This window comes from Quercus lobata, chromosome 8, assembly GCF_001633185.2.
Source record: "Quercus lobata isolate SW786 chromosome 8, ValleyOak3.0 Primary Assembly, whole genome shotgun sequence".
Classification (NCBI taxonomy): domain Eukaryota; kingdom Viridiplantae; phylum Streptophyta; class Magnoliopsida; order Fagales; family Fagaceae; genus Quercus; species Quercus lobata.
This window is the reverse complement of record NC_044911.1, coordinates 63,298,777-63,326,427: the sequence shown is the minus strand read 5'-3', so window position 1 is coordinate 63,326,427 and position 27,651 is coordinate 63,298,777. Positions and strand designations below refer to the sequence as shown.

Sequence of the window (27,651 nt, the reverse complement as noted above, 5' to 3'; positions counted from 1 at the left end):
ATATTAGGGAATAGAATTCAATTGTATCAATGTAAAGCTGAAAGTGCCAAACCAAATTAACTCACACTAGCATGATATTGTTACGAACTAACTCGTGGAATTCCATCCAGAACCACATGAAATTTGCCTCCCCCTATCTTTTAGCATGATCATGCTTTCAACCACCCAATTTTGGCTACCACATTTCTCTTTAACTAGGGTAGTTGAATTCTAGAAAAGACTTTAGTATTTTACAGCACGACTTTGAGAGCCCTGATGTAATCAGATTACGGCAATGATTCATGTGCACCGCATCGCAAGACTTGGGAAATCGAATTCTAAGAAAGATATTACACAACAAGACTTTAGACCTAAGAGTCATGATGTAATCAAATTAGAAAGATGATTCACGTACACTGCAAAGCTTCCTTGAGCTCTTCAACAGTTCCTTTCTGCTTTTTTGTTTTTTAAAAATAATAATAATAATAATTTTCCTAGTTCCTCAATGTGAAGTATTCCGTTCCATCTCACACACATATCTATAAAACTGAGATAAATTAAGTACTCATTTTCATGGTAATACAAAATTTAACCAGGCCTTAACACATATATATATATATATATATATACCTTTTACACTAAACATCTACACTTGGGTGCCATTGCCATAGCTTTTAAATAAATCGTCTGCAGCCTGCGGGTTGTAGTTTGTTCACCAATCCTTCACTTCATCCGAGGAAAATCAAAATGTACAGTTCCATCCCATGCAGACACAATTTGCTGGTAACATACCGATACACTGCCTGTTTTTCCCCTTTCTTCCTTTTTGTAAAACCCAACTTGCAAAATTCCTAAAAGAACTATTATAACTCACCAAGATATCAATAGAGTCCAAATACAGCAATGCCCTTTCTTCAATGAAACATAATGTAAGACTCATGCAACCGACTAACAAGACAAGAACTTATCTATCTCACCAATAGCATTGATGTGAGTGCTTGGAAATAACAAACGCAAGAAGGGAGTTAAAGATGATGACATGAGCTTAGGTTTGATTCTCTCTGCTGCTGTCTTAATCACAAATGGAGCCGGTACTCCAAACCACTGAAGGTACCATGAAAGAAGTATTGCACTTTTCTCTCTCTCAGATTCCATAATAGGCCATTTCCCAGAGTTCAAATAATTACAAAAATCATCCTTCAATCCTGGCGAAAAATTTAGGAGCTCATCCACCCTCTTCCTAAGAGACCCTATAAATTTAGATTGAACAATGCCACCTCTAGAAGTGGTCAATCTTCCACTCAACAGAGCCTCAGTGTAGGTTAGTGCAAGCTACAAGCAAAAATGGGTAGTACAAAAATTATTCTCCCAAAAACATTGCGAATAAAACTAAACATAATAAAGACTGGGCAAACTGTGGATAGTAATTGAGGTATTGGATCTGGTCATGACTGATTTCTAATTATTTGGTAGTTGTGAGTGACTTCTGAAATAGAGGAAAGGGAGACCTTTTTTTTGTGACTGTTAAGTTAAACAAAGCACCCATTGGGTTATGAACCCACAACCTAACCCTTCACCTTATTATTATGGAGGAGAGATGTCATGACAAAGTAATTGTGTGTGTGCATATATGCAGATATGGTAGAGTCCAAATTGTAATCATAAACAGTATTATTATCTGTATTGATCCAAACATTTAGGTTCAATTTGAATCCAAGTATTAATTGTACATGCAAGAGTTACTTAAAAATTTAAAGTTTAAAAGGATAATTAATATAAGATCTTACATATAGCAGAAGTTTTCTATATTTATTATTTTCAATTGGATTAGGATATTAATTGGGATTAATCACCTAAATGCTAAATCCGAATCCAGTCTGATTATGACCAAATCTTAAGAATTTGATTAAAATTTGAATCTTCTAAACTGGTTCCACGTGATAAATAGAATCTTAGATGATCCAATTTAGTTGGAGCCTCCCAACAGCTAGTCCAAAATTAGTTGCACATCAACTTAAAGCAGAAATCCAGTTGTTTCAGCACATAATCAGTGGAATGATCTACAAAATCATGATTCCAGTAGAAATGACTTGGTACAATTAATAGATCAAAGAGCTAGAATTTCAGTAACTTACCTTTAGACTAGAGATAAAGATTGAGTCACTTAAAACAACAGTACCACTCATAACCTGATCAGCCATAGACGCAATTGTTGTATAAAGTGACAAATACACCTGCACAATATCAAAAAATAAAAAACTGAGAAGTTCCCACTAAATAAGAATGCAACATTGGAGCATTGAATATTTGAAGTTTATCATGAGAGGATTCCAAAAAGTAAGGAATGCAACATCAGATAAGCATTCAGTAGACTGAAGCAATCATAAAACAGCTGCAAGTGTTCCATCAGGGAAAACTTGTATAAGACATGTAAATTCACACACTTCAACACACATAATTATATGATAACAAAAGTATTGATGCTACCATTTTCAGGAAACCTAACTTAGGTTGTTCATGTTACACCGCATTAAAAAGCACAGAAAAGCCAGTCCTTGCCAAATTTATAGTTACCTGTAGAAGAGCTGGTCTGTCCTTACTCACACACTCAAATAATACTTGCAAGCAAAATTCCTGGAAATCAACATCGGATCTGTAGAGATGTTTAATGAGTAGAGTATAATAAAGAATAAAAGAATTGAATCCCCTGCTAAGGGTAACAAAAAGCAAAAGTAGCCGCATCATAGGTAATTGATTTAACACTATTCTTATGATTCTTCATGTGTTCAATTAGGTCAGTTCATACTAACGCAATCACAAATTTTAGCAATACCTTTGGTAACAAATTGACCATATTTAAGAAAACTTAAGTGTGGTGTATCTATCAAAAAAAAAACCTTAAGTGTAGTGTTGCAAACATGAACCCTTTTGCACCAATCCACTCTATCATGAGCAAATATACTCCACTGAGTCCTTAGACATTGATGCTGAATTGTTCATAGTAAGTATTTATTTAGCCATCTGCCCTGCAATTGCTTTAAATTTCATGTAGGTATTTATGTACATCTGGACATGTTTCATATAACCACCAAAGGACTACAACTTACAGCAATCTCTGTTTGTTTTTATGCATTGTTGGACACCAATATCCATCTGCTTTATAGGTTTCCAGTTGAAAAACAGGCTGAATTGATTATTTTGGGGGCTTACATTTGAATCAAATAAGTTATTATCTCGAATGATCCTCTCATTCTAAGCCAAGTAAAATGCAGCCCCAAATGTTCTCACTAGGAATAAACAATTACCAATAAAATGCAGTTTTAAACCACTGTATGGCAATTTTTTTTTTTTTTTTATATAAGTGATGCAATTTTATTAGACAAAAGAAAAAAGAGGCAATGAGTTCATGATAATGAACACAAAGGATCAAAAAATACAAAAGATACAAAGAAATCAAGAGGGAGGTCTAAGGGAAATTAGAAAATCAAAAGTGGAAGAACAATCTGCGAAACCCCAACCTAGACCAATCAAAGAGAGTGTGGTTAAACACAGATTTTAATTGAGCCAAGGAGCTCTCAGAGTTATCGAACGAGCGGTGATTCTGTTCCTTCCAAACAATCCACATCAAGCATCCCAGAATTAAGTTCCAACTTCCAAGTATCCGAACCATGCTTCCCAAGCCAATTTCTCCAGCAAAATAATGAATTCATAACCGACTCTGGCATGACCCAATGAATCCCAAATAACTGAAGCACATCCCCCGCGCCCCGCAGACATGGCACAACCACTCGCCAGCACACAGAGATGATCTACTGATTCTCCCTCCCTTCAGCACATACAGCACTGCTTTGCTAATAGCAATCCCAAATCCGATTCCAAGCTGCTGTCCACAAAAAGAACACAACCCCCCTAGGAATCTTAGGACTCCAAATACCCTTCCAAGGAAATGGGAAGCTGTTAACACCCCTAATTGCATGATAGAAAGATCGAATATCAATTTTACCGCTTCCTTTAAGACACCAGTGCAGCTTGTCATTCCCCTCACCCTTTGGAGTCTTGAGTATAAATATAATCAAGAAAAGAGCCTACCGCCTCTATTTCCCAATCATGAAAGGTTCAGTGAAACCTCAAATTCTAACTTCTACCCTCCCAAACCGCCTAAAGGCCTAAGACGTCAGAGATAAAAGCCTCCTTATCAGCTAAGCAAGCGCAAAGATCAGGGTAAAGGAGCCTAAGAGGAGTGTCCTCTGCCCACTGATCATGCCAAAAAAGAATATGATTGCCTAAAACTTCAAAAGCTACATGAGGAGAAAAAGTATCCCAGCCATCTCGAATACTATGCCATAGATCACACCCATGACCATGAGCTCCCCTACTAACTTTAGTACTCCATCCCCCCGTCCTCCCCATATTTGGTGGCAATAACCTGTCTCCAAATCCAAAGGTGAGAGACTTCATCACCAAACCTCCAAAGCCATTTCCCCAACAAAGCCTGATTGAAATGCACAATCCTCCCGATCCCCAGTCCACCCACCTCAATAGGTGAACAAACTTTATCCCATGCCACCAAAGGGTATTTAAACCACCCATCTAACATCCCCCACAAGAAATTTATTTGAATTCTAAACCACTGCATGGCATTAAATATTCTTTAAACTAAGGCTATGCTTAAACACAGTACCTAAACAAAATCCATTGCCTAGAAATCCATACAGCTTTATATTTATATAGTTGATCATCACATAAGGAAAAAGGAAAATATACAAGTAACCTTAACCCTAAAAGCAGCTAAAGTATGACAGGATCACAAATTTAAAATTCAGGAATGAGTGAATTACACACAACACCAAAACTATACGGTTCTTAAATCTGAGAAATCAAAAGCAACAAGGCAAGTCAAGAAAAAGAATACATAGATACTTGCCTGCTATTCCAGGAAGGGTCACAGCAGAGCTGTGCAAAAGCAATTAAGCTAGGATCAGATGAGAAGGTACTGACCAACTGATCAACTGTAATGGAACCAGGTCCACTGCCACTGCTAATACTTGGATCAAATGTTGTTGAACTTGTCAAGCCAAATACCTGGATCAAAGAAAAATTGATATTGAATTAGTGATCTTAGATAAAGCAACACAGTCTCAATATATGATAAAATACTAACCTTGTGCATTGCTCGTGACAGAAGAGACTGACAGCCTACAGGATCATCAACATATGAACAAGCTCCAACCTTTCGTTTGATATACAGAACACCAGAATTGAATGGGTTATTCTTGTCCCTGAAAGTCCACCAAGGTCTATCTGTTGAAAGAATAAAATTTTAATTTTATCTCAAGCTTCTTGAATTAAAACAAAAAATGGAAGCATAATAGTGCTTTATCTGTACCTTCAGGGCAAAGATCTATTACTTGAGACCAGTACCGAGGGCCACAAACACGTATTGTCTTCAGCTGCAAGCAACATATCAAATAATTTATTATCCACAAACTAAATGTCTCAAGTACAATGAATCTAAGCTGAGCAGACAGATTCTATCCAAATCCAAGGTCAATTAACCATGGGTAATGCAAGGAAATTAGTAGACGAACACCCGCACTTGCATTAAAGTAGCAACAAGAAGTGTTTGGAAACCAGCAAGTTTATGGCTTCCATATAAGAAGAGATTATCACATTGAAAGCTCATTATAATAGCTCCAGTAAATGTAAATATGCCTTGTGACGGAAACTGTGCTCCATATAGTGGCTCAATCATGCAAGCCCATAGACTTGCCACATAAGATTTCAATTTTATTTTGAGAGAGAGTGCAATGGAGGAAGATGAGGCATTATGTATATCCCACAGATTTCATTATGAGGATAGGAAACTTACAACAGCACGTTCTGGCAGAAGGCAAGGGGTAACCTCACAAAAACTTGTTTCTGCATAAAGTTCAGTTTCCCTAGTTGTAACTTCAAGAGGAGCATACACCGGTAGACCAGTATCAACATCAACTGTCTGGATCCAGCGAGCCTCCGTTGCAAGGACATACAAATGCCGGAATGCCTGAAAACAAACTTCCTTCAGAAAAACAAAAAACAGTGACAATTGAACACAGGAGGAAGGGGAAAAGCATGTGCCTAGCCTTCCATCATAAATAATAATTGCAAAGACTTTGGACCTCGGCGTCAGATTAATTTCAAAGAATAGCTCGTGTTCTATAATCTTAAAGGCTAGTAGTCATTTCCTTCTACAAAATCAGTAGGACATGTTTCGCATGATAACTCATGATTCTTGGTCATGAGCATATTAATACAAAATGAGAGCTATTTAATGCACCGTTCAAAACCAATTGAAAGTTATGCATTCCTTATTTGTAACTCAATGGTTCCATGCTTAGTTATACCTGAAGGTGGCATCGATTGTCATTTGGTCCAGTAGGCAAGCGCGGATAAAGAGTGATCAGTAAAGCAGCAACAGAGCTGTTGCTTGTTGAAAATGTCCGCATTCCTCCCCCAAGAAACAAGAAGCCGATTGCTAAGCTTACCTAGTACATTTAGAAGAAGAATAGCAATCAACATAGCTTTTCTTCTTTTTTTTGTTTTATTATTATTGATAAATTACACAGCCACCCAATGGATCTTGAACCCACCTCACCCTTCTCCTAGAACTTAAAAGGGGAGGATGTGCCAGTAAAACTATAGCTCATTGGTGCCAATCAACATAGTTTCTCTCTCAACTTAAACGAAAACATTTGAACATGCTGAATGCAAAATTTAATATGAACAAAGTAATGTAATTAGATATATCTTTATGTCAACAACAACCAAACATGTGTCTAATGCATACTGAAGGTTGCATATAGAAATGTTGAGCCATGCATGAGATGATAAAAGATTTGACAAGATTTTCATATTACATTAGGCTCTAAAGGTAATCATATTACATTAGGCTCTAAAGGTAATATTCCCTCCATCCCAAATTATAGGTCCTCTATTTCATTTTAGAATGACACAAAATATGGTCCATCTTTTAAATGTCAATGAACACACTATTGATAACTTTCCTAACTTATCATGTATTTTATTTGAAAAGTCAATTCACTAGTTCATTTGGTTTTAAATTTAAAGAGGGTAGCTTCATAAACTCAGGGCATGTTTGGTATGAGGTAATAGGTCCTATATTGGAATAGTTATCCAAATGTAATAGTTATTCGGTTGCATCTTCAGTACAAGGATAGTTATTTCTTAGGACTAACTATTCCTTAAATTGAGGAATAGCTATTCCTCTTTGTTATAATAGCTATCTTTAGTGCATATAACAACTTTTTGAAATTAATATATTTCTGAAAATACAAATTTTCTATATGCATATAACAATTATAAAAATAAAAAATCATCAAAAAATAATCTCTCTCTCTCTCTCTCTCTCTCTCTCTCTCTCTCTCTATATATATATATATATATATGTTGTTATACAATAGGGATGTGAAGATGTGTTCCAGGTCTTTTTTTTAATAAAAAAAATTATATCCATTTGATGTTTTCTTACTATTTAAAAAAAAAAAAAAAAAAAAACTATATCCATACTATTTTCTTGTAATAAACATTTATGAGAATATGACTTTAGAGTTTGAGTTCACGAAACAAATCAAATACAAATGTTTGAACCCAAAAGGTATGCAGGTTTTTCTAAATGCTCCAGAACAACCATGAAAAGCCCATAATAAATCCATTACTGGGTTTCAGGCCTCAGAATATGATAAAAACAATGATATGAATTATGAGCAGTTCTAGAGGCAATATGAGGTCTGATGCAATAAAATAAATAAATAAAAAACTTACTGCCATCTGAATACCATAATTGGCATGCCCATCAGCAGAATTTCTGCTGCGGAGAAATCTCAACAATCGAAAGGTTTGTAGATGTCCAGAACCAGCCATAATCTGCTCCCTCAAAACATTCATACCAGGATTTAGCCATGACAATTATTTTCAGGACAGAAAAAAGCAAATAATAATAATAATAACAACGATGATGATGATGATGGTAATGGTAAAAATTTAAAACCAAACAAAGTAATCAAATTTACCACAGAGAGGGAGAGAACAATTAGGTGAAGGCATATCTCTAATGTGCCCCGATCAATGTAATGAGACAATCCCTTTGGGAAGGTGTTTCCACTTGTAGCAGAAACAGGCTTGATCTATACACACAAAATTAATATTTACTTCTAAATAGACACATAAATTTAAGCTGAAATTGAGGAGCATCATGCCTAATGTCAGACCTCATTAAGGAAGTAGACAGCATATTCATAGAGTAATTCCTGTGCATTTCCATTCTTTGTACCAGCAAACCTTAACCCTGCCCACAATTAAAGATAACAAGCATCAACTTTAACTTCTACTAATTGCTGCAATTAATAAATACACAAGTAAGGCAGCAATAAAGTGTAAAAATTTTGCCAAAGACAACAGTTAAAATAAATTAAATAATACTATCTACCAACATCATAATGATCAAACAATTTAAACCAGAAGTCAATGTCGTTAAGAAGGAATTGTTACTTAGATTACCAAAAAATGTACCCCCACTGTATTGTTGGTCTTCAATTCCATTTTGAGATGCCCTAAAATATTCCTTATTTGAAAAGTCAATCAACACGATTTTAACAACTTTCCAAATTTACCCTTTAATTTATTTGAAAAGTCAGTTGCCCTTTTTCATTTGCTTTATTTGAGTTTATATTAAAGTTAGTATAGAAAACTCCTACCTTTTTATTTGAAAGCCAATGCAATGAATGAGAATCCCATAAAAAGTCAAAAGCTAAACCAAGTACCAACATGGTGACGAAAAGAGTACATTTCATGTTATAATGAAACATAACAACTTACCAAGAGAAATACATGCTCCAGCCACTATATTAACATAAGCCTGGACAAACGCTTCTGCATCCATATCATCAATATCACCAAAATCATCCCTAAGGCCCTTGACACCATTTTGGATAATTTCAGGAATCTGGGACTGAATCCAATCTTTAGAAGGATGAATCCTACAACAAATAGCTAATCATCTTAGATCTGAAGAGTAACTAATAGTAACAAATTAAGTTGTTGGAATAGTTCATAAGATCAGCACTACCTGCTCCACATTATCAAATTCCGAGCAATGACACGAAGCATTATGAAGTCAGGCCTCACATATTGCAAGTCAAAACGCGTATTAGGTATAGAAAGCTTTGACATAATTGCCTCTGATTCAGTCTGTTAGGAACAAGCGGCAAAGTGAGAAAATCTTGTTAATAAGGCATTTGGTGATTGGAATGGTCAGAGACTGATGCACTTGTTAATGAAAGTTCACTCAAATCAACTCAGAAGGTCCTTTACTGGAAGTTACCTTTAAAAACATTAAAGCAAGAGCAATTGTAGCTCCTGGTGCTGTAACATCAACATTTACTGATGTTCCATCCATCATCTACAAGACAACATCATCATTAAAAGAAATGTCAACATCAGTTACTCAGGAAAAAGGAGGAAAAAATCCACAATATGTTTTGGACACAAGTTTTAAATTATGGACAGTGAACAGTCGAAGCTATGTAAATCACACAACCTGAGCAGTTCCACGATTTTGTTCCTCTGTTAATAGGGACAAGAAAAGAGATCGTTCCTGATGAAGAATAAAACCAAAAAGAGAAAAAAAAATATTAATAATCTAAGTTATGAGTACAATATTTCAGATACACTAAAAGCAACCAAATAAAACTCAAGATTCAAGAGTACTAATCCAGATTTCAGCCCAAAAAAGAAATAATATATTAATTCAACAGCATACATTACGAGCTTCTTTGCCACCAATATAGTGGAACAATCGATCAACCATTGAGTCTATGCAACCAAGTGTGTCTCCACCCCGACCTTCAGTTAACATAGCATGGTTAGCTAAGACCAAAATTCACAAGATTTAATTAATGGTGGTGTCTTGTTAGTTATTATTCATACCCAATGCAACAAGACCCAATGAAAATCCTGCCGAAACTGCATAACCCTCCCTTTCAAGTACGTTATCACCTCCACTTCTACGACCAATTTCACCCTGTAAAAAAAGAAATAATATAAGGTCAACTAGAGAGCAACTGATGACAGAAAATAAATAAATCTCAAGAGGACAATTTTATAATCAATAGTCACTTGTTGCTAATGTCTACTTGGCTAGAGCATGACACAGTCATATATGTAATAGTATACAAAGGAATGATGTGTAAGCATATTTGGTATTTGATGTACTATTAACTAAATATTCAAGCCAAAAATCTTTTGAAATTATCTTGATCATACACTGTCCATATCATATCACCATTTAAAAAAGAGGGAGGCAATCACATTGTTTGATACAAAACCTTGTGGTTTTAATCAAAAAGTCTAGGGACACAAATTTTGCCACAACTTGCACGTGTCAAATGGTGATTGGATTATTTTTTACCAAATACCAGTAGTGGTCCCATGTGTAAGTAATGCAATCCAATCACAAATTGGCAAAGGTGTGAGTTGTGGCAAAGTGTGTCCCTAGAAGAATTGGGTTTTAATGATTACATCATACAGGTTCTTGTAATGCAAAATACAGACTTGTTAAATGCCTTTAATGGTTTAACCAAAGTGAAACTAAGTACAACATACTCAGAGTGATAAAAAGATTTTAAAAACACTATCTAAGTGTACTGGACAGTTTTCAAAAAGATAAGTTTACATCCAATAAGAATAGATCATATACACGCACAAGGAGGAAGGACAAAAGGGGGACAAAAAATATCAACTTAAGATAGTCCCAGCAGAATTGAAAGAGAAAATCCAGCTTCAACCAAAGAATAGGTTCATTTACACTTCTTTAACAGATATGCATAAGCATCAAATAGAGGTCATACTTATTCTCATGAAAAACGAATAATTAACATGGCTTTTAACCAAATATATAGAAGAAGTTACCAACAATTATAAGATTTCTACTAACAAAGCAATGAGAGAAAATTACATACCAATAAAATCTGCATTGTTTGTGGATGTGCTGACCCTTCATAAAGAAGTCCAACTGACATTAATGCTGCTGACTGGACCATCAACAAGAAAGAGTGCATAGAAAAAATCAACATTTGGAGAGTAACCAAATAACCCTTCAAATAATACTGACTAAAACAAAGCATCAAGTGCACCATGTAAAACTAGATTGGAAGTTGTAGGTAACAATATTAGCAAATGAGGAAACATATTGGACGAAAAAAGTTATAATATAGACACATCCGATTCATTCATGTGTCTGTATAGAAAGTAAGTTTTAGCATAAATGCAAATTTTGGTTTTCTTATGCTGGAAATGAACACAAATCAAAATTAGGAGAAAACAATATCTGCAAAGATAACTTATAGGCAAATTTAGTTGGTAATACAAAGACAACAGCTTATATTGCATACCTGCAGAAGGGTTGGTAACTCCAACTCTGGAAAGGAAGATGGATGACGAGAAGGTATGTGAAGATAAAGAGACTGCAACAGGATGATGCAATAAGTTCAGTGCACTCTATATATATATAATTTCAAAAGAGTATCTGTTTTTACTTTTGATATCCCCGGTTGCATTGTTCCCCTATAAGAAGCTGCCAGGCCAAGCATTATTCCTGCAGTTGTGCTCTCATGTTCCTACAAAAGCAAAGTGTTACAGAGCAAAATGAGACGCTAATTGTAGAAAGAATAGAAGAGAATACAAAAAGATGCTGATGGTAAATAAGGAGCAGAAGAAGAAAACAAAAAGGGCCAGACATCAAACACATATAACACAATAATAAAAAACATATGGCATGCCTTTTATGTAAACAGTACACAATTTAACAAAAATCACAAAACAACTATAGAAAAAATCCATTTATGCCAATCAAACCATTATTCCAAAGAAAAATCAGTGATCAAACATCTTTGGAGAATGTCCCTCTACAAGTAATGTCCAATCTATTGCACCATGGTGCTTGTGGGAACAAACAAGTGAAATTGAATGGAGAGTGGTACTGATAGCAATAAACTGGTAATGATGACAACATCTCTGTACGGAGTGGTAGCAATTATTTGGGGCAGGGATTAGGGGAGAACACAATGCCAAGGTTGTTGTAACAACTTGGCTGTATTTTAAGTGCGTTTGTGTAGGTTCTTAGAAGTATAGGTGCACATGGACACCAACTCTTTGGTTTCACTTTCACAACACTGTCTTATCAAGTAGGTGTTGATATACATTGTTGACCCAATCCCATCAACCTAAGTTTCTGGACAGTCGGTCAACCAACAAGGTATTAGAGCCTATTTTATCTCTAGGTTTTTTAATAACTTCTTCAATTCTACATACGCAAGGCCCGCATGTTTAAGGTTGTGAGCAAGTCTACAAAAGAAGGGGAGTGTTAACTTTTTGGGTGTCTCAACCAAGGTTAGGTTGGAATACAGGTTTCAAATATACTTGACCAAAAAAAAACAACTAACTTAGATTTCATCTAGCTAGCAGCAACTGTAAATTAGCATTAAAATGGAACTTTAAATAGCTTCACTAAAATAGCGATGCAGTATATCTAATTGCACCATAAGCCACATCTGGTTAAAAGCATCAAACAGGAGTGAAAAATGGACTTTAACGACCCAAAAGATTCCTGCAGAAGCCATGCAAATATTACTGAAAACCTCAGATTTATGGAGACTAATTTAAGCAAATATGAATTCCTTGGAACAGAACAATGTATAACATCAATATCAGCAAAATAAAATATTTCAAAATTTAACCTCTCAAAAATAATACCCAATGAACTGAAGCCAATGATGATAAATAACAAAGATCATAGAAACTACACCTGCTGATAATACTGGTATATGTCAGTAAGATTCAAAACACGCAAATATCCATGTAATCCTAATGCAAGAAGAAGCCCAGCATGAACAGCATTTGGTTCCTCAGGTTTGTTATATATTATCCAAGTTCTTGACATTTTCCCCTGCAAATGGAAGGCATACACATTTCACATAAAATTCATACAAGTTATAAGATAATACATGTAACATAAGAAAACCAAGTTGGGTGGGGAGCCAAAATGAACAGAAACATAAACTTGCTTTCAGCCTTTCACTGTACTTAAAATAGACTGCACTAGAATATTTCAAAAATTCAATGTGCCACAGAAAAAAATCTATTAAACTATTTTGCAAAGTAAGGATGAAACAACCAACTACAACAACATCCTCCACAAAATAACAAACAAATATCACCCGCATAAATTAACATATCATAAGAATCTATGCACTATATGATGTTAACAGATAAAAATAAACCTGAAGGGGGGCCAGCCTTAGTCCAGCAGCAACAGCATTGTGAAACTCAGGCCAAGATTTAATTTCTTGAATATTTCGTAAGTTCGGGTCTAGATTAACCTATCAAGCAAAAAAAAAAAAAAGGAAAAGGTAAGAGCTTTTGAAGGTAAATGCTTTTGAAAATGATGATAAAGGGTAAATATGGGAAAAAAATTTATATGTCAAAACAGCAAAACAACACACTAACATGCCAACAAACGCTTTCCAGGAACAGAATTAAAAACAAATTAAAGAAGGGCAATACCTTCTTCTCAAACCAAAATTCCTAGGTTACTTATAAAAATAAAAATAAAAGCAGAATTCCTAGGGTGAAATGATATTAGAATGGAACTATAAATTTTTTTTTTTTAAAATAAAAAATAAATCAATATCTCACTGAAAGAGATCTCTGTTGTCCGTTCATGATAATAGATGTAGTAAAAAATCAGTCAAGGCAATAAAGAATTCTAAAGAACATGGCACATCAGATAACCATGCATGGACAGACAAGAGAACAACACCAGTTTACTAATAGCAGAACTTAATATGAACATACAGTTGCATTTTGTTGGGCAGGCAACCGACCTGCTAAAACAAGCTTCGGAACTGTAAAGGCCTACAAAACATTGAAAGACAACCTATCAGGAAATGAAAGAGTATCGACAATAAACACATTTTACAAAAGAGCTTTCCCATTAAGGTGTGAGAGAGAGAATTGCTAATAAGGGAGTACCTCTGTTAACAGAGTATATATGGTTGCAAGAGTAAATGCCCCCCGACCAAAAGGAAGAGCAGTGGTCCTCTGAGCAAGGTTCCATAGCTGAGCCTATAAAAACAAAAGGAGGCAATCTGCATTGAGAACTATTATGTCCATTAAGCAGGAGAAACAAGAAGGGCATCAATACATCAATCACAAAATACAGAAAATCAGCAGAATTATTGTCCAGTCCATTAAGCTGCTATATAAGTCATGTATATCCACAATGAAGAACATTCAATTATTATAATGTAAAATGTCTGCTCTTCTTAAATGTTATACAACAGTCTGGGAGGGTTTCCCAATTCAATTAGCTCCAATCTGCAATTAGTTTTGGTTTTGATTCCATTCAAGACCAAATATTTTTAAAACAAGGAACACAATACCAAAGAGAATTTGTTCTGTGGGCATCTTGTTATTACAAGTTAGTACAAACACTGTAACTTCATTAATGAAACTATATAGCATTGTCTTGCTTTCAAGAATTAGCCCGTGCTGGAATTGTAATCAGGAGGAAGCGTAATAGTTCGAGTCTAGGGCCCTGTCTCACATTCTCAAGTCACAAACTTTACCAATTCAGTTAGCAGTTTCTTATTGGGAAAAACTTTGTGATCACTACTGCAACGTTACATATTGTATTATCCCGATCTTCTAAAGACTTACCTATCGGGTAGAATATCAACTGTGGACATATATACATTGAGTTGTCAACTGTTCCATAAATAAGTTCATGAAGCTCTCATAATTTTTGAGAATTACAAAACTGATCAATAACAAAATAGTTGTGATTCCCACGATTGATTATCAAAAGTCTGAGATTCCAAGTAAAGCAAACATTGAATGTTCTGCTACCCACATCAAAATAATACATAAGTAGGTATGACACATGCAGAATACTAAAAGCACCAAGCATTTTTTTTTTTTTTACTTAAAACTGTTAAAAAATGCATTAATTAAGCATTTATTCTAACTACTGAGTTGCCCAGGGCAAGGAATTTTGATAGGGTGTGTCATGAAGTATAAGTGATGCCCAGACAGATTTGTCATAGCATCACCTTTTTTACAGCATATATGTCAAGAACCTTCGTATTGGGTTGTAGAAGGCTCATATTCATTAAAAAGTACAAGATCATTTTGTGTTCTATAATTCTTCATCCTCACAGTATCAGACACTTGAATTCAAGAACCAGATGCCATTATGTTAACCAATGCTGAAGCCTGAAGTAAACTAAGCAATAAGAAATTTTATATTGGTGCCTGGGTAACAAACATAAAAAGGATATTTTTTCCATTTCCCCCCTAAAGATAACAGAGTCCTTGAACCATATCAGGATGTGGCAAATTCCTATCATTGTACTTATTCAGTTATTCTTCTTCGCTAAAGATCATGCAATTTCAACCAAGAATTCAATTTACTTTGGCGGGAGAGAGAGCTATGATATATCATTGAGAAGAATGAATAACTTTGTTAAAGCATACCTGTTGGAGGTCCTGATCAGAGGCACTAGGGTTAACAGCTGTTTGAATCGCCACAGGTCTTGTAGAGCACAAAAGGCGTCGAACCTAGTGAAAATATAGTAGCTATCAAACACAAAGAATACAATTGAACTTAAAATTTAACAACTATCACCGCAAAAGGTACAATTTAAGGAAACGCAATTTGAAAAAAATACTGTCAAACAATAATGGAACTGAAAATAAAATAATAACGAGGTGAGATGTTGATTGACAATCATCACCTAAAGGGAATCACAATAAGGGTAAGAAAAATTAAATAAGATCCTGGAGTTTAAGGGACAATAGAACAGGCTTAATAACACATACAAACAGCCCAAGGAGTCACAGGCCTAATAACATAAACAGAGCTTTACTCTCACCATATATGGTAAAATTAAAATAAAACAAGTTTATTTAGAAAAGGTAAAATCAAGGGCCCAATAACCACAATCTATTTCATTTGACCCCCACCCATCACAATTCACAAGCCTGTGGACCAATATACATGAAGAAGGTGACTGAATCTAGGAACAAGAATATGGATTATTCTTTGCATTGTTGGGAACACATGGTTACAACACCTTGACAATGTTAAACCACAAGCAAAACTAGATTACACAGCACAAATCTGAGTGGAAGGGTGCCAAAGAGTCAGGTAGGTGGAGTAAAGGACTACTGCATGCCTTATCAAGAGTGTCATTAGGAAAGTGATCCATTTGCACCATTTTAGTTTTAATCTGCTCACAAATTCTATTTTTTAATATAGGTACCTGAGGCATTAATTGGATCCATTTGAATATATCAGTTCAAAGTAAAGGCCCTAGACTGACCTCATTCAATCGCAGATCACGACCATATCTCAACTGTGTGCTAGAGTTGAAGATATGCTCCATACCATCTGTCATAGACCCATCAACAGAATCGGTATCTTCAAATTTGGTACTTTCCAACCCAATTGTATCAGAAACTGCAGAAGGAATTGTAACTGGATGCAAATGTAGCATGTAAGGTGTAGACATAGAGATCAAATTCACATTGGTTTGCGTCTCAAGTTCCCTTGATTTGCATGAGCATGCCAAGCAAGACAAAGCCAAATCTTCTCGACCAAGAAGAACATATGCAGCTGCAGGCCAGTCGGAGGGAGGAGATTCCCGACACTTATCCAATGCCTAATTTGTGCAGAAACAAACAAATATTGCTTAATGTGAGGAAATAGATGACGGCTAAAACATAAAAACCCATCAGTAAGGTCAACAAAACTACTTTAAAGGTGCAGCAATATAAACTGCATATTTCCAGAGAAAAGAATATGACAGCAACATCATCTGATATGTTTTTCCAACACATTGTTGATAGTGGGATAGAATAGGCAATTATCAACAACTCAAGATCAGCATCACATCTGGCTGAGTTCAGCATCACATCTGGCAGTATGCTGTTATAATCATAAAAATAAACCTATGGGCACCTTCAACTTTATAATACCAATCACCTTCATGCTACTGTTTCAGTTTTTTTAGATAATTCACACCCAAAGTTCATATATATTTGACGCACTATTGTTACACAACTTACATGTCGCAAAGGAAGGGATACACCAGATGGCAGTGAGTCTAGCTGTTGCAGTCCAAAATTTTCCCCAACCATTGCCAAAACTGTGAGCTCCTCATGTGTGCAATGTGATCCCATGGCAATGTTACAGTAAACACCAGTTGAAAGCTTTTTCCCAATCCGTTTAGCACCAGATAATAAGCTATAAAAGGAAACTATCTTCCGGGCCCAACTTACAACAGGACTCCCGTCTTTACAAATTAAATATGGTAGATCATCAATATTAGCAACGCTACTTCCATGTTGCAAACAGTTTTCAAGCCATCGGAATAAACTGGGAGGAATTTTCCAGGAGCAGGAAGTCATGTCCATCCCAAATTTCTTAGAAATACTAGGAAAATCACGAACATAATGATCTAAATAGCTTTCCTCACCCAGGAAATTGGCAATATTACACAATAGAACCGCCAGAAGCTCCAAGTCCCTATAATCAACAACTAAGTATTAAATTGCATTATTTAAATACAAAAACAAAAAAACTCAAAAAAGAATGTATCACAAATCATTGTTGCAATCCAATGAAGACAAGAAATCATATGTAGTACAGCTCAACCCAATTACATAGACCAGGCAGCAAAACTGCAATGATTAATAATAGAAGTACAAAGGAGTCACTTCAGCCAATGCAATCCACCAGTAAATTTTTCACCAGAAAGTAAAGCAAACACTTATGTGAATCCCTTATCATTTCATTAAATCTTGATTAGGCCTGTAAATTAGACAAAGAACCATTCAATTTCAAACATTATAGGTGCAGACTGTATATGCTTTCAGTTATCATGCAACTTAGTTCAATGGTTATTGCAAGTCATTCAGCTTGAAGTATATAACTTAGGTCCATTCCAAATCCTAATGATAAGAACCAACATGAATCTACACAAGAAACAAAGACTACCTTTTGCGAAGAATATCCAGTTTTAGACTCTCATAAACTGCATGCAGAGAATCCAAACACTCCATCAATACTTCAGAGTAAAATGATTTTTGCAAACTTTGTGTAGCATCCGAATGTGACCTAGGTAAAAATCCCAGCACATCAAGTGACATCTCACAAGAAGTTCCAGTAATCAAGTTAAGTTCGTAGTTCTTGTGAAATTTGCTGCTAATAAGAAACTCCCAAGATGACTGTGGCACCGAATTTACAGAATCTTGAGTGCCAACAGAGCTTTTACACATTTGAGTAATAATAGTACAGAATGAGTCCCATTCTAAATTAACACTAGAATCAGCATTTGATAAATAGGCAGAGTCGCCATCTTTCCAAAGAAGACCCAGAAAATGACCGTAGAAACTGGAACTGAGCCCTTCAGCCATTGCTGTGATGCAGTCATCTGCCAACAAAGATGATGGGCTTCTTCGAAATACACATCGAAACATCTGGAAAACAGAATCAAAATAGAAAGAGAAAAATGTCAAGGCCATGACAAGGACTATCAAAGGAAGTCACTTAAATGCATTGAAACATCCATGGTTGAATACAAGTACAAGAACAAACTCAGGTAATTTGTTTATCAAGAAAAAGCAGAGTAATATACAAAATGACAATGCTACATATGTGTGTGTGTACATGTATTATTTATATATACGTATAAAGGGAAACGCAATGATAGTCTGATAAACAAGCATACCTGCCCATTATTTACTATTACATTGATACGTCCCTCAACAGCATCAGCCAATCCGATAATCTTTAAGTCATGGGACACAGATGATGTGTCCGGAAAATCCAAATTAAGCGAAGCTTGACTTTTACTCAAACACGAAGGTAACATATACCTACACAGGCATTGCTTTCCTGACTGCAATTGAAACATATATGTCAATTATACACATCACAAAGTGATACTGAGAAAAAGACAAATCAAAAATTAGCAAGGAACCCTTTCTGTCTCATAAAAAAATTCTTGCATAACAAAATTATAAAAGATGTTCTACAGAATAGGCCTTCAATTTTTGTGAACAATAATCTCTTTTCTTTATGGTTGGACAAAACATAAGACAAAATGCATATGGCAAACCAAATCAACACAAAAAAAAAAAAAGATAACACCGATCACTTGGGATTGGCCATGTGAATCCCTTTTCAGCAACGAGTTCTTATCTAGGACATCCAATTGCATTCATGCATATGCATTACAAAACTAGAAAAGTCAAGGGAAGCAAGTAGTCAAACTTCCTACTGCGGGTCAGACCTCATTGAGTGCAACTATGATATCAAAACAATTACTGTTTAAGACAGAAACAATTCCAGTAAAGTAAATTAGAATACCATCAGTCTGAAAGGCAAACTGCCTTTGCAAACACTCAAATAGCACCATGTACCAGTAGAAGAACTGAGCTTATACTTGACACTTAGCATGTGCAAGCAGATGTAAGAACAATATTAGTACTGAGAGACAAACTTTCTCTAAAAATGACATAATCAGTTCCTGTTAAAGACATGGTATTCTCAGTAATGATAGTGAAAAAGATAGCTTGCAAAATGCACAAATAGAAAATCAATTAGACAGAAAAAAGGTTAACAGAATTAATGTAAGCCATGTTATCATCATATGCGTATAGCTTACATAAAGAAGAAGGGCATTTTCTGGATTCAAGACAAAGATGTCTGCATACGGTAGCTGTCCCACTTTAACCCTGGAAAAAGAGGAGGGAGTGGGGGGATTGTCCCTAAGATTATAAAACAATTGTTCAAGATGAAAAACAAAAAGAGAGAGAAATGCAACTCTACCTAGGGCGCGTGACAATCACAGGTTCAGCTGCAACCGCAGGTATGCTCCAGCTCATGTCAGGTTTTATATCAAAGAGAATCTCATTATTAATTTCAACACTTTGTAGCCGTACAGACAACAACTTCTTTTGCTCTTGGTGAAGAAAACAAATTACAGGAGCTGCGTCATTATCAGTTGCCAGAAAAACCTGGAAAACATTACAGAACAGTAAAAATCAAAAGAAAAGGAAGAACAATTTATAAATATGAAAATATTAGCATCAATTGCTCAAAGGAAAGGCAGCATATCAAGATGAATTAAATACAGATCACAAGCAACCAAACAACAACAACAACAACCAAGCCTTAGTCCCAAAATTTTGAGGTCAACTATGAACCCTCAACAAACCAATAAGAATTGACCACATGTATTCTTTTTCATAACACAAAAACATGTTGCCAAATCATACAACTAAGGGGCCCTTTTCGGAGGTTGGGATTAGTTTGTGCAATATGTAAAATTTTCAATGGGGGCTGGTACTCGAATCTATTTATGGAACAATTGGTGGCATGGGGACTCTTGTCTAAATGATGTATTTCTGGAAGAGCGCTGATTATTACACACCGGTGAGTGTAGAGTGTGTGAGCCACGTCAATTGAAATCATGTTTTCAAAACACAATTTCAAAATTATAACTGAAATCATGTTTTCCAAGACTATGTGTAGAGCTGTGTGCAACAAACATTAACATTTCAATTGCAGTTGATAAAAATGCATCAATTGCATTGTCTTTGAATGAAAAACACAGTTGGAATACTCAATTCAAGCAGTATCCTTTTTTTCTATTGCTGCATTTACACATGCACCAAGTGGGTTTCGAAATGTAGATAATCTTGGGAATCATAAATTAATACTCATTGATTGGTGTTGTAAGTTCAAGAGTAGTGAGGAATCAATTGATCATCTTTACTTCATTGTATGGTAGCACAGGATATTTGGTGATTCATCTTTACTTTATTTGGAGTTGCCTAAGTAATGCCAAAGACAATGTCTCAGCCGCTAAGCTGTTGGAAAGGGAGATTTCATCGTCATTGAAGTTCTAAGCTTGGAATGTGGCAACACTGTGTTTTGTGGACAATTTGGGGTGACATAAAAGTCAAAACTTTTGATGGTGTTGAAAATACAGTCCTCATCGGCAAGCAAAGAATGTCAAGATTTTTGTATGATCAGATTACTGTTTTAGATATTCCTTCGTGTACTTTCTTAGAATTCCTAAGCATCTTATATTTGACACTGTAAGCTTCATGTAAACTTCATCTGCATTTGCCTGCTTTAATAAGATAATTTACTATCTATCAAAACAGGAGTGTTCCCAACCCCTGAAAAGCAAGGAATCATGAAAGAAATTAAAATTGAAGAAAGGAAGAGAAAAACAACAAATAAAGCAACAGATTGGCAAGGGCAATTATGATCTTAGGACACAGGAAAACATAAAAACAATAGTCAAAAGATGTTTAAGGTGAGGTACTGCCACAAAAATCTGCAAATTTTGTAACTGTTATTGAAACAGCATGCACCAAAAATGTCAAGAGCCTATCAGCTAAGTTGATCCAAATCCATGGAAATCTTTAAAAATTTCTTCAAATTTGAAATCCACTTTGCGTACTACTCTTACCAGAAATCGTCTAAATTAATGTTACAATGAAATGAAAGCCATAATGAATATCAAAAAGGTCAAGATACTAGTGGCAGTGGCTATATTCTTAACTCTATTTAAGAAGAAGCTAAGTACCAAACCCATGTCAGCAACGACACTTATGTTGATCTAATCCAACAGACCCAAACAGTCATTGCCTCATTGGACCTTGAACCATTTGGAAGTAAGTTTCATGTTTGGCCTTTAATCCACTGCATGGTCAAAGATGCCAATTCAGCTTCTCCCTTTTAGTATTTAGTGCAATCGCTTAATGAGAAAAATTCTCGTTAAGCCTTCATCCAGTTTTACACTGCTCTATAGGTATATAATTAACTTAGAAAACAAGATGAAGCAAAACAATAATTAAATATAAATAAGAGATTGCCTGATAAAATATTCATTCAAAAGACACAAAGATCAGTAAGTACATTGACACCTTACTAGCAGCTGTCTGGGCACCCTTCCCCTGCCATATTCTACGGAAAGAGAATTGTTTTTGTAATACACCAGCAGGAACTACATCAGCTGAACTACTATTTGCCAATTCAAGGTTCGAATTAACTGCTTCTGCAACCCAGACCGAGTGTTGCATCTTTCCTGCATAAACATGACTATATCAGAAATGATGCATGTGGGACGCCATTAAAAGTTTTTCTTTGTACAAAGGGAGTTCCCAATTTAAAATTTGACTACAAGAGAGGCATAAGAAACCTTTGTTGTATGATGCCATCAGAGGAATCTGATCACTAGTCCATATTGTTCTTTCATCAAATTCCTTCATTATGTTCAACTTTCCTCTCTCTTCAATAAAAGTCAACTGACATTTTCAATAACAAAATTTATTAATCAAGAAGAAACATAGAACTGGAAAAGCCAAGTGTACATTAGCAAAAACAAGGGACCAAGGGCACAAGTTATGAACATGGGACTTAGCACATAATATATATATATATATATATATATGACTTATCAAAGTTAATATCTGAGTAACAAGAGTAAAACAGAAATCGCATACCTGTGGTTCCTCCAGTGGATCTTTCAGAATTAGATGTGAAGATATTGAACCAGTGTCTCCCTTACAATTATAATCAGATCCACTCAGAAAATTGAGATTATGTTGTGGGCTATGACTGGTCTCTCTCCTACGACGGTGTACATCGCGTACACCTAATAAAGGACTTGAACATGAAAAAGGAATATGTGTTGGTGAATGCACTTCAGCTGCCTGCTGAAGTAATAAACCAAATGGAAGAGGCCATATCGATGCAATGGTACGAGGAAGCGTAATAGATACTACCTCACCTATCCAACAAAAAAAGAACTCAGTTTCAACATACTATGAAATGAATAAGGTGCTTACTAATATTATTAACAATTATTCTTATTATTAAATACCAAAAAAAAAAGGCTTGAAATAATCACGCATTATGATTTACAAATAAAACAAATCAGTAACATTCCCCATTGTTGTGGCAAATTGTTAGTATGATAGAATGATCTTGGCAAGGAGTTCAGAACTTTCACATACTGACTCTAGTCCTGACACATCAACAAGAAAAAGAATGAACTGCAACCCACCATTTGATGGGTTTTAACTAAAGCACCAACCAGACAAGTCATGAGCCTGATTAAATAAATTTCACAAATCCAATCTAATTTATTCTTCTCAAAAATCATCATTCATCTTTTCAAATTCTGATTTGAATTTCAAAGAGCAACAAATAGTGGATTTTTTGAGCACACTGGGACAATTAAACAGGATTCATGAAATAGTCCATCCATGCATCTCTATTTTTTTCTTGCCTATCTGGTAGAACATCACTGAGTTCCCATCTTGTTATTGATGCTGAAGTGGCAAGAGTGCTAATAATTTTTCTTTTTCTTTATCTTTTTAAGAAAGAGTGCTAGTAATATTTATAAGAAACTTTGTAATTCTTTTAGGCTACAGAGAGCTGCTCATCATGACCTGGTCATGACCTTTTTCATTAATAAATTATTTTACTTATCAAAAAAATATATATTTATAAGAAAGTTTTTTCTTTTTACTGCAGAAGAGCAATGTCCTGAGAATATTATCAAGTAATTGAATTACCACTGAACAGTTCCTGCCTGCTCACCTGATGTGTTGTAGATTGTTAAAGACTCAATTTGTAAGACACAGAGAAGAGCTTCAGCCATATTACCCAGACGACACCAGCACACCTAGAATTTTGATAAAATTATAGCCAAGACTAAAAATTCAGTCAAGTGAATCAAAATTTAACAAATACCATGCTATCTAAAAGACAAACAAAATGACAGATATAACAAAGTATGTTTAGTTTTTATACAGTACTAAAAAGAAGCTCTAATGAACAAATAGGCAAAAGAACCATAGCATTACTGCTTTAACCGGACGTAAAAGGCAAATATAAAAATCATAGGATAAAAAACAAAAACAAATGCCTGAATATATTAGCTCTAATGGCATCTGCCTCAAAACAACTCAAGCAATATAATTTACGGCAAAGGATTTCCATTCATTTTCTTATAATATAATATTTAGCATCCACATGGAGACATGCTAGCAATCATATTTAAGCCACTAAGGGAACATTGAATGCCACTAACCAATCTATGAGAATGTACATATTATTTTATGCCTTGTATCGAATTTTTGAAGCAGATTTTTCCATATATGGAGTAGAAAAGCAAAGTAATATAAAGAGAGCAAAGCATAAAATGAATTCGAAAAGGGAAGGCAGGTCTAAACAGCCTGCACTATGACGAATACCTCAATTCTGGACAGATAGATGAAAGATCAAGTCAAAATAGATATTAACAAACAAATTGACTCAGGTTTACAATGTGCATGAAAAAATGTGCCAAAAAAAAATATATATTCTATAAGCAACCATAAGAAAACCCATGTTGAAATAACAGCAACAAAATATCTCTGCAGAGTCTAAATAGCAACGATGCACATGGCATTTACTCCGAGGTGTCTAACTTAGCTTAATACTATGATTTACATGAAAACGTGGTAAAGAATATCATTTTAGAGAAGGCCTTACCACAAAACTTTACCATTACAACAAAAGATATATACATATGGGAAAAACTTATGCACAATCCGTTAGATGCAATACATAATGTTCCCCAATTAAATACGAACACATGGTTGCATTAACTAATGAATCACAAACAGTGTTATTTATTCCTAAGACAATTATATTCAATGCAGCAATGACTGTACCTAAGTTTTTCCCTGTATTATATATATCATCGATCTATATACTGTGCACCGTAGAAAATAAGTACCTTGATAATTGGGGAGGGCAAGGTGAATCTCTTAAATACTCTTGAACCTATTGTCCATATTATCCTGTTACAAAAAAGTGGAACACATTACAATCCAATCGTTAAGATAAAATACCACATCCAAAACTTAATTCTAAAAATAATAATGATAAAAATCAAATACGCAAGTTGTTAAGTTGTTCATGGCACAATGTGATTATTACAAATTAACTAAGCTAGGAATTAATTTGAAAAAACATTTGGTCACCGAGAAAATGCAAAGACAAAATTCAAATTTCTGAGTAATGTTTTAAACTCAAAACCCTAGAAATCATAATCTAAACTTCGTTTTCTCAGTGAAACTGCACATAAAGAATTTACCGGCTCCCTCTGATGAAAAGCTCGTGATCGCTCCGATCGCTAAACGCGGAGCCCGAAGCGTGTTGTTCGCCGGATTCGTCTCTTTCCCGAGCGACCTCGGGGTCGAAGAGAAAGTAATCGTACTTGTCAGTGACATTATCGGCGGGCTTTCCGTCCAGGGCTTCGGCGATTAAGCCAAAGGGCTTGAACTCGCCGAGCACTGTGAGGCGGCGAACCCCGACGGACATTGTGGGAGCTGGAAAGAGTGAGTGAGAGAAATGGAGCAAAGTGCAGTGGAAGTTTGTGTGAGAGTGAGAGAGTTTCTCCCGCTCTTTTTTTTTTTTTTTTCTTTTTCACTTTTGTGTTTGTGGAATTAGCCGGGTAGGGGATTTGGGATAATGGGTTTAAAGTTTTTTACTATTACACTTTAAACTCTTTTCACTCTCTTTGTGTTTGTTTCTCAAAAAAAAAAAAAAAAACTATTAAACACTAAGGCTAAGGCCGTGTTTGTTTTGTGTGAAAATCACTTTCGGAAATATTTTTCCATAAATGCGAGTGTTTGGTTGTGCATAGAAAATAAATTTTCTGGAAATGCTTTTCAGTTGACCGTGTGTTGGGGTGTAAAATGATTTTCGTTTTTATTTTACCTTCAAATATCATTTTCCGAAAAACAGAGAGAGAGCTGAGTGAGAGTGAGATCACGCCCGCGCACAGAGAGAGAGAGAGAGAGGAAGAAGAGAGAGGGAGAGAGCACACCCCTCCGGCCAGCTAAGCTCCGGCCAGAGAGATCGCACCCAGAGAGAGATCGAACCCAGAGCCCAGAGCCCTTCGACTTCGACTTCGAATCGCACCCAGATCGCACCCTTCAACTTCGTTGGTGAACCCAGAGCCCTTCGACTTCGCACCCTTCGACTTTGCCATTCGACTTCGACTTCGAATCGCACCCAGATCGCACCCTCGACTTCGCCGGTGAACCCAGAGCCCAGATCACATATTCGACTTCACCGAGATCGCACCGAGACGACACCGATCGCACTGAGATCGCAATTGAGAAATGGTTGGTTTTGATGAATTTGACCAGATTTGACTGGATTTGATGAATATTTTTTGGTTGGGTTTTGTTTCTGTGTTTATCTATTGGGAAATGGTATTATATATTTGTTTGGAAGCTGAGAAAATGTGAGGAATAAGAAAAAAATGTGTTTTCTATATTATTTTCAGCAACACAACCAAACACTATAAAATATTTTCTGTAAGGACACGATTCGTAACGAACCGTAGCAGCGTTGGGTTCGCACGTAAAAAGGCCCAAACAATATCATTTGTAGAGCGTGGGTTTGAAAGGCTAGGCCTTGGTCACCAGGCAGTGGGTTTTTCGTGGGGTTCATACATGGTTAAGTTTTCTTCACCCCTGGAGTCTTTCTCCTGGAGGTGGGCTAGGAGGCTCTGGTTTTTGGCCATTTTTCCCAGCCCCTTCTTTAGATTACTTATTTTTCCTTTTATACTAGCCTACATTCACTGTCCTTCGTCCACGTATAGGGTCAACATTTCCAAGACTGATACTTGTCCCATCAGCCCATACCCAAAGTCGTTGGGGGTGGTTGTAAACGTCGAAGAATACAGCTCTGTCAGGTGCAGAGTATTGAATGGCAGTAAGGGCAGCTTTCCTTGGATATTTTAGATTTTTCTTCCAAGTTTTGATCCTATACCGTTTTTACCCCTCTGTCCGGTGGGACTTTGGGTCTGCCGAGGACTAAATTGTCCTCGGCTGTATCCTAAAGCTATCTTGTGTTTTATATTATCGAGCTTGGGCCATAGTCCTTCTCGGCTTGGGCCTTCGGACTCCCTACGGGTAAATGGGTCTGGCCCATAAATTATTTGGGGCCCACAATAACCCCTCAAAACCATGCTGTCCAACCTCTTGGTTGAAAATGGGGGTTTTGGTAACACCGAGCATTTATTATGGCTCATTTAATTCGGCCATTCACTAATGCTGGCGGCTCTCCATCTGTCCAGGAAATGCACCGGTCTACGAGACATTCTTTTGATTTTACTTTTGATGCGTTCTCACCGTTTGGTTATCCAAAACGCGCTTTTAATGGCTTCTATTTACGAGACTTATTTAAAGTCGACGGTTTGTTTGATGAGGTGGGGAAGTGGAACGGATACATCCTTGTTTACAGATTCTTTTGGAAATCTGGACGAATTTAATACCTTCCGTTTTGTCCTTCCTATAAGAAGACAAGTAGGAGGCTATCGCTCTCGTACAGAGACCCTTTTTATCCTTCTGAGATCTGAAATTCTTAGCCTCCCTTAGCGTTTACTTTACCCACTAGTTATACACTAAATCATAATACGTTCACCATAACAACGAGTAATGAAGGAACCATACCCCTCCCCCCCCGTGAAT

At 35.9% G+C, this 27,651-nt stretch overlaps 1 protein-coding gene across 2 annotated transcripts; it reads right to left on the bottom strand.

Annotated features, from left to right (window-relative positions):
* Positions 1-798: 798 nt before the first annotated feature.
* On the bottom strand, positions 799-25,597 carry LOC115955454 (anaphase-promoting complex subunit 1). Of its 2 annotated transcripts, XM_031073576.1 has the most exons (37): positions 25,263-25,597; positions 24,903-24,966; positions 23,720-23,804; positions 22,618-22,904; positions 22,314-22,419; positions 22,039-22,199; positions 19,928-20,115; positions 19,764-19,833; positions 18,825-18,995; positions 18,092-18,573; positions 17,161-17,620; positions 16,416-16,754; positions 15,568-15,651; positions 14,065-14,157; positions 13,888-13,947; positions 13,314-13,412; positions 12,839-12,979; positions 11,571-11,651; positions 11,427-11,498; positions 10,995-11,066; positions 9,964-10,057; positions 9,797-9,879; positions 9,575-9,631; positions 9,359-9,436; positions 9,104-9,225; positions 8,854-9,014; positions 8,247-8,323; positions 8,049-8,162; positions 7,801-7,902; positions 6,363-6,503; positions 5,849-6,022; positions 5,366-5,429; positions 5,141-5,280; positions 4,904-5,061; positions 2,554-2,632; positions 2,115-2,213; positions 799-1,311 (listed from the first exon to the last, which is right to left on the bottom strand). In XM_031073576.1, the coding sequence occupies exons 1-37, from the start codon at positions 25,487-25,489 to the stop codon at positions 928-930; spliced, it is 5,469 nt and encodes a 1,822-aa protein (XP_030929436.1). In that variant the 5' UTR covers positions 25,490-25,597; the 3' UTR covers positions 799-927. The 2 variants fall into 2 exon arrangements, with proteins under 2 accessions (XP_030929436.1, XP_030929437.1); XM_031073577.1 differs by lacking the exons at positions 22,039-22,199; positions 22,314-22,419; positions 22,618-22,904; ... (1 more) ...; positions 24,903-24,966; positions 25,263-25,597 and adding an exon at positions 21,699-21,782.
* Between the last annotated feature and the right edge of the window lie 2,054 nt (positions 25,598-27,651).